Below are 13,474 nucleotides of genomic sequence, written 5' to 3' on the forward strand. Positions count from 1 at the left end.
CTTGGCTTCCATGACGGCCTTGGACCTGACTCAAGTAGTGGATGGCCCCACTCACATCGGGGGTGGCACACTGGACCTGATTTTTGTCTCTGGTCAGTGGTTGAGAGATCTGGACTTAAAGGAAATAGTCATTGAACCTTTGTCATGGTCAGATCACTCTCTCCTTCGCCTGGACTTTCTGACCGCTACCCAACACCGCAGGGAGATGGAACCATTACGCTGGTACCGTCCCAGGCGCCTGATGGACCCAGAGAGGTTCCGGACGGAGCTTGGGCCATTTCCTGAGGGTCTGGCTCACGGCACGGCAGAGGAACTAGCTGCAGCCTGGGAACGGGCTGCGGCTGGGGCTTTAGACCGTGTCGTGCCTTTGCGGCCTCTGACCCGGCGTAGATCCCAACCGCCCTTGGTTCTCCGAGGAGCTGAGGGGATGAAACGCCGGAGAAGACGCCTAGAGAGTTCCTGGAGGTCCAGCCGCTCAGAGGTTGATCGGACACTAGTTAGATCCTATACTAGACCTACCTAGTGGCACTGAGGAAGCGAGGCGTTGCTCGCCTCCTCCCTCATTGCGCCGGCAGATAACCGCCCAGCTGCCCTGTTTGGGTGACCCGCCTCCTTCACCAGGGGAGCGGGATGACCCGTGGCAGGGACGTGCTGAGGAGTTTAACGGTTATCTATACGATAAAATCGTCCAGCTGAAGGACGGTCTGGACCAAGATTGCAGCGATTCGGACGGGACGTCTGAGGGCGGTCTTGGTGATGTTGTGTGGGATGAGTTTGACCCTGTGACTCCGAGGACATGGACAGGTTGCTGGGTAGATTGAATGCCACCACATGTTTATTGGACCCGTGCCCTCCTGGCTGGTGCTGGCCACTCAGGAGGTGACACGAGGCTGGCTCCAGGGATTACGAGTGCTTCCTTGTTGGAGGGAGTCTTCCGCCGCCTTGAAAGAGGCGGTGGTGAGGCCCTCCTCAAGAAGCCTTCCTGACCCGCTGTTTTAGGTAATTATCGCCCAGTCTCCAACCCGCTCGCGGCGAAGGTTGTAGAGAGTATGGTGGCATATCAGTTCCCCTGCACCTGGAGGAAACTGTCTATCTGGACCTGCTCCAGTCCGCTTCCGCCCGGTTACAGCACTGAGACGGCTTTGGTCGCGTTGGTGGATGATCTCTGGAGGGCCAGATAGGGGTTATTCCTCTGCCCTGGTCCTATTAGACCTCTCAGCGGCTTTCGATACCATCGACCATGGTATCCTGCTGCGCCGGTTGGGGGGATTGGGAGTGGGAGGCACCGTTTATCGGTGGTTCTCCTCCTATCTCTCCGACCGGTCGCAGACGGTGTTGACGGGGGGGCAGAGGTCGGCCCCGTGGCGCCTCACTTGTGGGGTGCCGCAGGGGTCGATTCTCTCGCCCCTTCTGTTCAACATCTATATGAAGCCGCTGGGTGAGATCATCAGTGGCTTCGGTGTGAGGTACCAGCTGTACGCTGATGACACCCAGCTGTACTTTTCCACACCAGACCACCCCAACGAAGCTATCAAGTGCTGTCCCGTGTTTGGAAGCCGACGGGTCTGGATGGGGAGGAACAGGCTCAAGCTCAATCCTCCAAGACGGAGTGGCTGTGGATGCCGGCATCCCGCACAGTCAGCTGAGCCCGCGGCTGACTGTCGTGAGCGAGTCATTGGCCCCGATGGAGAGGGTGCGCAACTTGGGCGTTCTCCTGGATAAACGGCTGTCTTTTGAAGACCATTTGACGGCCGCCTCCACGAGAGCTTTCCACCAGGTCCGCCTGGTGCGCCAGTTGCGCCCCTTTCTAGACCGGGATGCCTTGTGCACAGTCACTCACGCCTTGTGACGCCTCGCCTGGACTACTGCAATGCTCTCTACATGGGGCTCCCTTGAGGGGCATCCGGAGGCTACAGTTAGTCCAGAATGCAGCTGCGCTGGTGATAGAGGGAGCCCTCGTGGCTCCCGAGTGACACCTATCCTGCAGGCTGCACTGGCTACCTGTGGCCTTCCGGTGCGCTTCAAGGTGTTGGTGAATGTCTTTAAAGCGCCCATGGCATAGGGCCGGGTACTTACGGGACCGCCTGCTGCTACCGAATACCTCTCACCGACCCGTGCGCTCTCACAGAGAGGGCTCCTCAGGGTGCCATCGGCGCGACAGTGTCGCCTGGCGACACCCAGGGAAGGGCCTTCTCTGTGGGGCTCCCGCCTCTGGAACGAACTCCCCAGGACTTCGTCAACTTCCGGACCTCCGAACCTTTCGCCGCGAGCTTAAAACCTACTTATTCATCTGCGCTGGACTGGGTTAGTGTTTTAATGGGTTTTAATGGGTTTTAGTTCTAAATTTTAATTCTGGCCAATTTTAATAAGTTTTTTAACTGTATTTTAATTTGTATTTATAGTATTGTATTTTTACTTGGCTGTGAACCGCCCTGAGTCCTTCGGGAGAAGGGCGGTATACAAATTTAAATAATAAATAAATAAATAAATAAATAATGGGACCAACATATAAATGTAAAATCCCTACGCTACGAGAAGGCAGAGTCAAGAACCTCCTGTTCCTATTTAGGTTCCCTGAAGCTGACTGATCACCATTGTGTTTCCTTCAAAACAAAGGTTGCAGGCACTTATATGCATGTAGAAAACAGCTGCAGTTTTTCCTTTCTAATAACTTGCCTCTGTCTCTGGTCGAGGAATGAAAACTGGAGGCTTCATCTTGAGTGTCAGATCTTGGAAATCCCATTCACCAAGAACATACTGTACTGGCATCCTGGAATAGAAGGTGAGTTGTGTGATACTTTTGGCCAAAGTTGTACAAGATGTTATTATCTTATTTATTTTCACATCAGTTGCTAAAACACAAACCGCACTCGCCTTTTTCCTTTCCTCCGTGAATGAAATGGAAGACAAGAACATCCAGTACTACCAGAGAGCATTTTATCATAAATAATTTCTAAATGTACCTTGATGTCATTAAGAAGCTCTTTATCACCAGTTTTCCATGGGAGCTTATCCATTACTCTGCCAATTGTTCAATTGCATCCTTCCACAACATGGTTTTACTCCACTTTTAGAGACTAGTTTAGCATTCAAGCTTCCCAAGACATAAGACAACTCTTCACAAGAGTTCTGCTTTTCATCGAACAGAAAGTACAATAGAACCTGAAAGCTTCCTAAGCTTGTAACTTATTTCAAAGTACGACTACGCTAGTAATCAGATGCTGTACATTCTTTTACTGTAGAAATAGGGCTTTAGTAATGTGCGAGTGAACCGGTAGCAAAGGTAAGTGAAACCCACCCCTGGGTGTGATGGCTCAGCGGTTGAAGACACTGGGTTTGTCAGTTGGAAAGTTGACAGCCTGGGTTCAAGATCCAAGCATTGTGCAATGGATTGACTCCTGTTACTTGCCCCTCTTTCTGCCCATCTAGCCATTCAAAATAATGCAAATGTGAATAGATAAATAGGTACCACGTTGGTGGGAAAGTAACAGCATTCCGTGCGGCTCAGGGTATAGTCATGCTGACCAGATGATCACGGAGATGTCTGTGAACAACGTTGGCTCCCTTGGCTAAGAAACAGAGATGAGCACCACCCTCTACAGTTGGACACAATTGGACAAGGGAAACCTTTATCTTTACCTATGATACTTTAAGCTAGTAAATATTACTAGATCTATAACATCTCTTTGCTGGTGCTCTTCTTAGTATGGCTTCATAGATTTCAAACAGATTTACTCACAATTTAATTAAACACTAAATGCAAATCTACAATTTTGCCATAAAGACAGTCGGGATAGTTAATACCTGAGTTATTGAACTCTCTTTTATTGCTTATTCCTTTTATTGATTATTCCTAACTCAAGTGTGTGTGTATGTGTGTGTGTGTGTGTGTGTGTGTGATGGGGCAGGGTATCTCCTCTCTGGGTTATCTTGAAACTGTCTCTTTTAAAAAGAATTATATACATGTCTCTATCTCTTTTCTCCCATTATTTCAGGACACAGGGTTCAGGGAAGGTTTCAAATTAGGTGATGTTGCAATTTGGCTGCTTTAGTTTCTACTTGCTCCATGTTTACAAAGAACTCCCAGATGAAAAAAAAGGAAGACCAGAGTGCCTACCGTTGTAGTCGTTTCGCACAGAGCTGTTGGATCTGTTTTTGTTGCTTTGCTGAAAGGGGAGCAGATATGCTGCTGGCATTCAGACTCTGGAACTGAATAATAAATATTTTATTTTAAACAAAGCCTACACATTCTTTGTAAAACGGTCACCTACCCATCATAGATATATGGCCATTATTTAAAAAAAACCTATAGAAAAACTAAATCCAGTATGTTGGATGCCATTCTGATATGTCATCACAATTTGATGTCATCTGGAAACACTGGACTTTTTACAGATGTTGATGTGTCTCCCCCACATAGAGAAATTACAGAGATGGCCTTGATGGAGGAATTCAACCACCATTACATAAACATCAGCTTAGCCCACATAGCTCAATTTCTATCCTTTGGGGAGATGGTGATGAAGGCTGAACTAATATCAACAAAAGAGAATAGCAGGAGAGACCGGAAGCGTCCCAGCGAGACTGGCTGGAAAATAGTGGGCTCTAATGAGCCTCGTGAAAATCCAGCCAGACAAACCGCTGTCAGGGGGCCTTTGGACCGGAACTGTCTTGTAGAGACAGTGAAGAAGGAGAAGCGTTTTGGACGGCCAAGAGGAACAGGCAAGTTCCCTGAAAGGTTGGAGGAAACTCTTTGAACTGGCAGTGGGGGTGGTGGCCATTATGACTGCTTTGAAGCTGGGGCAACTGAAATAAGAATTGTGCAGGAGCGGTGTTTGGACGGAGTATTGGTACTGGGTGAGTGATTGGCCAACTCATAGGTAAAAAGGAAATGTTAAAAAAACTTTAAAAGATGTCCCGGCGAGGAAATAGTGGCTATTTGGCACTTGGGAATTTTAATGGAGGGAGAAGAACAAAGAAGAAATTAAAACATTAAAGCCCAGAAAAGAAAACTTTTTATTTGGATTTGAAATTGGATTTGGAGAAACTAAAATTGATATAAGAAAAAGAAACCCAAAGGAAAATACTTTTTAAAGAGGATTTGAAATAATTTTGACAGTTTTGAGAGTTTTGAATTTTGAAAGAAGAATAAAGAGGAGGTTAAAATAGCAAAACCCAAGAAAGGAAACTTTACAACTGGATTTAAAACTGAATTTGGAAAAATTAAAAGCAAGAAAAGAAGAAGAAATTTGAGAGAAAATATTTGATATGTGGATTTAAAATACCTTTGCAAATTGGATACTTTGTGGGTCTGAAAATTGTGGATTGGAGAGAGACATTGCTGGTGAAAAGAAAGCACTACAATGAATAGCATGAAAATTGGAAAAACGTAACTATAGTTACCTTGAGCACTACAAGAGTTGTGAGAAAAATTAAGGAGTATTTGTTTTTACTCAAATTGCTTGGCCTTGACTGTTAAAGGAGGTGGAATAAAAAAAGATTTAAATTGGATTGGATTGGAAAAACATTTGTACTGGATACCAGCTGGACATAAGTATATGGACTTAAATTTTAATTAAATATAAGCTAAAATATCAATACGTGGCAGGAATTAATTGAGATGGTTCAAAATATGAGTGAATCATTAACGGTTAATAAAAAGTCAGTAATTTTGTTAGAACATACTCAACAGGACAAAGAGATCATAAATGAGAAGCAAGAAAATAATATTGAAGGTAAAGAAATTTACCTGGACTAGCCTAAGAATAAAATGTTTTAGCTAAATTTTAATGGGTTTTTAACCGTTTTTTACCGTTTTTAGTGATTTCGGCTTTGATAATATTTAGTTTTAATTGGGTTTTTAATGCTTATTTATTATATTGTCTTTTAATATGCCTGTGAACTGCCTTGAGTCCTACGGGAGATGGTGCGGTATAAAAGTATGATTAATAAATAAATAAAAATAAATAAAATTGAAGGTCAAAAGCTAAATGATTACACTGGGATTAAAAATGGCAAAAAAAGAAGGGATAGGAGGAGATATTTTCTAAAAAAGAAGCAAGCAAAGGAGAGAAAAGGAAAGGGGAAGAGACTAGGGGAAAAAAGCTAAACAATTACACTGGGATTAACAGTGAAAAAAAAAGAATGGAGAGGGGAAATATTTTCCAAAAAAGAAGCAATCAAAGGGAAGAGAAGGAAATGGGAACAGATTAGACAAAAACTTGGGGTGAACTATGCGAGCAATAGACCTAAAAGTAAGAGAAAGGATTCAGAAGAAAAGATATAATAAATATAAAAATAATAAAAAAGAAGAAAAGAGAATGGGAGAAAGGGAGAAAAACATTAAGAAGTAGAATACTGGAGGGACCAAGAGAAAATGGTTAAAAGGGGAAGAAAAGTGGAAAGGAGGAAGGGAAATAAGGTATATAATCATAGAGCTAAAGGAACTATATTAATACTAGTAATTGCGAAAGTATCAAGTAAATATGATGATATATATTGTGTATTGTAAAAGGAACAGTAGATGAAATATGAAGTGACAATTTGATTCAATTATAATAACTAAAATTAAGAGATAAATTTGAAAAGTAAAAAAGTGTGATACAGATTTTAAATATTCTGTTGTAAGTGATGAAATAAGGGGCCGGTTTAGCTCAGGCTGGTAAGGCCTGTTATTAAGAACACAAAGCCTGCAATTACTGCAGGTTCGAGCCCGGCCCAAGGTTGACTCAGCCTTCCATCCTTTATAAGGTAGGTAAAATGAGGACCCAGATTGTTGGGGGGGCAATAAGTTGACTTTGTAAAAATATACAAATAGAATGAGACTATTGCCTTATACACTGTAAGCCGCCCTGAGTCTTCGGAGAAGGGCGGGGTATAAATGTAAACAAAAAAAAAATAATTGATACTGCTTATTATGTACTTAAAAGACATTAAGATAAGATGTGGAAGGTTAATTAAGGTAAAGGATTTCAATGTAAAAATGGAAGAAGATGAAGTATATGGCTTATAGCTAAAAAATGTGATGTAAAAAATAAATATGAAGATGTATATTGTTTATTGCAAAATGAACAGTGGATGAAATATGAAGTGATAATTTGGTCCATTTATGAAAACAATTGAAACGAAGAGATAAACTTGAAAGGTAATGAAATAAGGCAATTAATTGATGTTATAATAAGAAATCAGGAATTAAGAATGGAAAGTGATATTGCTTAAGTTAAAGGGTTTCAATATAAAAATTGAATAAGATGAAACACATTGTTTATAGCTAAAAAAAGGGGATGAGGATTTTGAGAAATATATTTTATAAATGGAGAAATAAGATAATTAATTGAAGTAAGGTTAAGAAATTAGAACGTGAAAGGCAGATGGTAATATTGTTTATATACTATGTATTAAGAAGAAATTAAGATAAAATAAAAAAGTAGAGAAAAAGACCATGACAGAAATTGAAATATGCAAATTGTATTTGGAGAAACTAAAAAGTAGATTGGAACGGATTATAAAATATATATAACTATGTTATAAATTGTAAAAGATGTGACCCGGTCAATACTCTGTGCATAAAATATGTATGTAAAAGGAAATTTTTAATAAAACTTGTTTTTTTAAAAAACAAAGCAAAACAAAGGAGAAATGCAGGAATCCAATTTAGAAGCATCTCTAAAAGATGGCTGTTCAGCCTCTGCTTGAACAAATTCAGTGATACGAGCATCAGTGAAATGAAATTTATTAGCTATATAAAACTGTATGTAGGTTTTTTATTTTTATTTGTTAAAAGATTTATGTTGTCCATCTTCTCCTGGTGTAGGGTTTCCTGCCTAAGCAGGAGGTTGGACTAGAAGACCTCCAAGGTCCTTCCAACTCTGTTATTCTGTTTTCCTAGAAGGTGACTATTTTTGTGGGTTTCTTAGGCAGTTTTTAATCTGAACACCTTTTAAGAAGAATTGCAGTTTATATATGCTATGTTACTTGTGACACAGGTAGGATTAAGGCTGTGTACACTTTTTCTAATTTTACTAAAAAATCCTCTTTATGAAAATCTCCATTTACCATAACTGGTGACAATGCTAAAAATGTTAGTACTCAAGAAAAAAAAATAGTGTCTAAAGTAGAAGAAAATGAAGTAATAAACACTTTAATAATGCCAAAAATGATAAAGCTGCAGGTAAAGAATCTATAACTCAGTTGGCTGAGAAAGCTATAAATGTAGGAAAAAATGTGGAACGTGGTACATAGACATGATGGAGACGACGATGTGAATAGACAGAAAGGTAGGGAAGTGAATGATGCCTTTACTGTAATTTCATTATCCAACTATTTATTCTTTCTTGGCACTCTGCATATTACTTATCCCCAAAGGGACTAATCAGATGAGTGATGATGTATGAGCATGTTCTTCTAACTGCTGATTAAACCTAATTTCTAGTTATAGAGCGGGAGTAGGAGCTTAGCCATTATATTCTATGGCAAATGAAGACACATATACATCTGCTGTACTTAATAATCAAGAAAAAGATATATTAAAAGCCAATGCCATTGCAAACAGTGAACAATTCCATGTACTTTGACCAGCACAATTCTTTGGAAGCACACCCAAGCTACAATTTGCCTGCAAGAAGTGCTACTTATCACTTAGGGAGTTTTGTTATGTGCCAAAGCACACGTAAGGTTGATCCTGAGAGATCCATTTTGATGCTCAGTACACATATTATATTAGATCATCCAATTCTGGGCTGAAAATATTTGGACAATCACCCCAGTGTAGCAGAGATATAGAAAAATATAAAAAATATATTTCGATCACTGTATTTAATGTTGATCTGTAGTTTTACAGAACTTGTACTATAGCTCTAATTTCACCCATAGCACTTAACTGTTTTTGCTCCCAGGACATGAGAAACAATATATTCAGAAGATGTCTGTGCTTCTGGGATATTGTTTGCCTCAAACACGCCTTGCCAATACTTGACCACATCAACAGCTGAGATCACATTGACTTTATGATAGGAGTAATTTCTCAGTTGTCTGTGCCAGGCATTTAGAAGAGTATCTTCCATTCGATGCATTCTAAAATATCCATGGTAAGAGAACAGACATAAAATCTTCCTGTAAAAAACATTGCTGAAAGGTGTCATTGCTTCAGAAAAATATCAGTTTTTAGGTATAAGCACTGATTCTCCTTTGCAGGACTACTGCAGGGCCTCTGTCAGTAGTCTGGTGTAACAGTATACATCACCATGGCACAATATTCTGAATGCATCGTTTTTGTAGAGAAGAACATCAGTGTCAGATTCAAATGCCATCTTGTCCTAGTAGAAAACTAAGAAATGGAGAAATAAACAAATAAATCTTCTCAACTTAAAAACAGGTTTACTTTTCACAGAAAAAAAATAGACCATTACAGTATCATATATTATGTTAACATGGGATTTTTTTCCAAGTGTATCTCTAGCCATGTTCTTCTCAGTGTGCACCACTCAGGTGGCAAAGTTGCTTTCACTGAATACAGCACATTAAAGTCCCCTTAGACACATTATATATTATATGAAGTGACTGTCAATTGTTGCTTCTCAATACACTTAGGCAAACTTTTTGGTTGTTATGTCATAACCTGTACATTATATAACTTCTAAATGGTTCACTCTCCCATCCCATTTTAACATCATAATATTTTAATTCTATCAGATCAATTATGGTGAAATAAAATCAAACATGATCAGCTCCAGCAAATGCTTTTGAAACTTGGGAGTGTATCTCTTTTGAATCCAATGAGATAAAAAGATTTGCTACCCTGTTTGGCCTCCGTGCATAAAAACTTCCAAATACTTTATGCTGTATATACTGTAGTACAATGCTGATTAGAGCACCTGAAGAATCTTCATGGTTATTACACAAGGCTGTTCTTTGTTTAATCATAGACAGCTGCATAAACAAAAATCAGAGCTTTTGTGCCATACACTAAGCACTATTTCTGAATCATAACAGCTAGATTCACATAATGTTCAAGAAACCACATTATATTTTATATTATACATAAAAGACCTTTGTGATCATATTATAAGTAATCGCATTCTCTTTGCCGATGTTAAACTATTTAACAATGCGGCTACCCTTCAAAAAGATCTTGACTTTGTGTCGGAATAGTAAAAAAATTGGCAACTCCAAATCTCAACCAACAAATGCTCTGTCTTACACATTGGCAAAAAGAATCAGAACACAAAATACAAGCTAAGTGGACATGACCTTGTAGATGACCCTCACTCTGTCAAGGACCTTGGAGTACTCATATCAAATGATCTAAGTCCCAAAGCCCACTGTAACAATATCGCCAAAAAGGCATTAAGAGTTGTAAACCTAATCTTGCGTAGCTTCTTCTCCGGTAAGATTAACCTCATTTTAATTAAGATTAAAATGAGGACCCAGATTGTTGGGGGCAATAAGTTGACTTTGTATATAATATACAAATGGATGAAGACTATTGCTTAACATAGTGAAAGCCACCCTGAGTCTTCGGAGAAGGGCAGGATATAAATGTTTTGTGTCTCGTCCGATCTCACCACAGCCGGGGCCTTCTTATCTGCTTCCGAACACGGAGGAATGTCCTAGTATGCCTCCCGGCCCCAGCCCTGGCTCCATGCCCAGACAGGCTGAAGAGGAGGAAGTATCTCCAGCCCCCAGCTCTGGCTCCATGCCCAGGCAAACGGAGCAACTAGACCCCTCCCCCTCCTCCACAGCATGTGAGCCTGAGGGAGGTCAATTGCCAACAGCTGCAGACTGGAGTGACCCTCACGTCAGAAGACTTGATAGACGGAGGCAACAGAAGGAAGGGAGGGGCAGGCCTGGATAAGTGCTGAGTCATGGAGCCACACCCCATGGCCTATATAAAGGACCTACTTTCTGGCATTCTCTGAGTCAGGCAAAGTCTAAGCATATCTTGCTGAAGTCACTTCCTGGTCTCCTGCCTGCCCTGAGGACTTTGCTAGGACTTTGGCAGAGCTGCAGAGGCATGCCTGATTCGGATTTCCCTGACCCGGCCGTCAGCGGAGGAGTGGGACACGACAAAATGCAAATAAAAATAAAAATAAAAAAACCCTACCAACCAGAGCATACAAAACATTTGCTAGATCAATTCTCGAATACAGCTCATCTGTCTGGAACCCACATTGCATATCGGACATTAATACAATTGAGCGCGTCCAGAAATATTTCACAAGAAGAGTCCTCCACTCCTCTGCTCGCAACAAAATACCTTATGCCACCAGACTTGAAATTCTGGGTTTAGAAAATTTAGAACTACTTCACCTTCAGTATGACCTGAACATAGCTCATTAAATCATCTGCTACAATGTCCTTCCTGTCAATGACTACTTCAGCTTCAACCACAACAATACACAAGCACACAATACATACAAACTTAAAGTGAACCGCTCCAAACTGAATTGAAGAAAATATGACTTCAGTAACAGAGTTGTTAATGCCTGGAATGCACTACCAGACTCTGTAGTCTCATCCCAAAATCCCCAAAACTTTAACCTAAGACTGTCTACTGTTGACCTCACCCTATTCCTAAGAGGTCTGTAAGGGGTGTGCATAAGAGCACCAGCATGCCTACCGTCCCTGTCCTAATGTTCCCTTTAATTGTATTCATTTTATGTATTCAATTCATGCTTATACTTATATACATTATTTAATATGTACTTGACAAAATAAATAAATAAAATAAAATAAAAAATTAAATATTTTAACAAAATTGAGTCTCCTAGCTGAACAGGGTTTGAGGAGAGTCACAAGAGGAAAAAGGAAGCTCTTCCTTTGTATTTTTCTTATTCTTAAAGAGCAGCTCATTTATTCCATTAAAAAATTACTTATCCTTTATCCTCATTGACTTGCATGGAACTTATAAAATCTGTTAAATAAGTTGCTTATTACAACCGGACATCCCACAGGTGCTTTTTCAAGAGGCAACTGGACTTTCTGGTTTTTCTTTGAAGACGTTTTGATTCAGGGAAAAACCAGAAAGCCCAGTTGCCTCTTGAAAAAGCACCTTTGGGACAACCATGACCTAGATGACTGAGAATCTCCATAGAAATTACAACGGGACCTACAATTATACAACCTTAATCTGAATCCACTTAATCTTTTGTCATAAACTTTTCGAATCTTTTCTAAGAATCCATTCACATTTTGAAAACTTGCTGGCTTTCGCACAATACTTGCAAGTACACAAATACAACTGTACAAAGTGTACGTATACGAAATCAAATAGAGACGCCTTTCTAATGTGATTTTTTTTTTTTAAATGACTTCATGCGGAACGAAAGCGGTGGGGGTGGGGACTCCATATGCGTTTTCTTTGAGATACGAGGATGGGCACGACAGAGACTTTCAGCTTTTACCTGTAAAAAGGGAAAACTGCAAGTCTTCGTCGGATGGTGGAGATCAGATGCTCGAGAGGAAACAACTCTTCCGGTGCGAGCGACAAATGCTTCAGCTCGGCTGTTAACAGCGCCATTGAAGCGAGGTTCCTAGGGAGCCAAAGCTCCACCTTCCAAAACGCCCTTGTCCTTTTTTTCGGAGCGCGTTGAACGAGACAAGGGAGACGCCGCGTGGAAACCGGAGGTAATTCTTCTAATAATAAATTCAAGGATTACGAAAAACTGATGCCACCTTTGAATCGAGTTTGAGTCTTGTAGGCTTCATCGGTGATTTTCTTGGCAGAAATACAATACCCAAGTGGCCCTATCACTTATTTTATTTTATTTTATTATTTATTTGTTTATTTGTTTATTTTATTTATCTATGTTCGTCAAGCATCTATTTTATGACAGACACAAGTGTAAACATCATTATAAACACACGTAAAGGGTATGAATAAAAGAAAACATTAGGCACGCTGTAGGTAGGCACGCTGGTGCGCTTATGCACGAAATATCATTTTAATGTATACCTTAAAGTGTACAATGAAGTTATTCGAAGTCATATATTTGTTTATCACACCCTAAATTATTTAATTTGTTTGGCTGGGTTCAGAGCAAACTAACCCCCCCTCCCCCAGGTAAATCGTTGTTAATAAGCACGCTATAGCTAAATATGATTCAGCGTCTTATTTAGCAAAACATAAATCATGGCTTGGAAATATGCATAGTAGACTCAATCCATGGCTTGATCAGAGATCATGTTTTAAACCCTGTTTAGTCTTACCCGTGGACTAGGATTACCTTGTGTTAAACCCTTTTCATTATAGTGCCGAACGGAAACTTCATCGAAGTAGTGATTTCTTTATGAAGTATTTGCCGGTTTCAAAATTGGAGGAGTGAGAGGGGCGGGGTGGTGGTGGAAGGGAGCGGAAATGCTTTTCCCATGTCCGTTACACGAGCGATTTTTTTAAGTACATCTATATCCCACACCTTGAACATAAATGTAGATGCCCGATTTCCAAAAGGTAGTAAAAACCATCGCCTTTCCGTGC

General features: G+C 40.5%; 1 protein-coding gene across 6 annotated transcripts in view; it reads right to left on the reverse strand.

Moving 5' to 3' along the window:
- HEMK1 (HemK methyltransferase family member 1) overlaps positions 1 to 12,537 on the reverse strand; it is a 179,874-nt gene extending 167,337 nt beyond the window's left edge. For 5 of the 6 annotated variants that reach the window (XR_009153962.1, XM_058174005.1, XM_058174006.1 and 2 more), the window contains exons 1-4: positions 12,402 to 12,537; positions 8,880 to 9,325; positions 4,118 to 4,209; positions 2,677 to 2,770 (exon numbers count right to left, since the gene is read on the reverse strand). Coding sequence is in view for 5 of the 6 variants with exons in the window: in XM_058174005.1 (XP_058029988.1) it covers positions 2,677 to 2,770; positions 4,118 to 4,209; positions 8,880 to 9,140 (447 nt within the window). In the remaining variant the exon portion in view is untranslated. The remainder of the gene's footprint in view (positions 1 to 2,676; positions 2,771 to 4,117; positions 4,210 to 8,879; positions 9,326 to 12,401) is intronic. The other variant, XM_058174007.1, reaches the window with a different exon arrangement.
- Positions 12,538 to 13,474: the final 937 nt, after the last annotated feature.

The sequence above is a fragment of the Ahaetulla prasina genome, chromosome 2 (genome assembly GCF_028640845.1).
Source record: "Ahaetulla prasina isolate Xishuangbanna chromosome 2, ASM2864084v1, whole genome shotgun sequence".
NCBI classification, from domain to species: domain Eukaryota; kingdom Metazoa; phylum Chordata; class Lepidosauria; order Squamata; family Colubridae; genus Ahaetulla; species Ahaetulla prasina.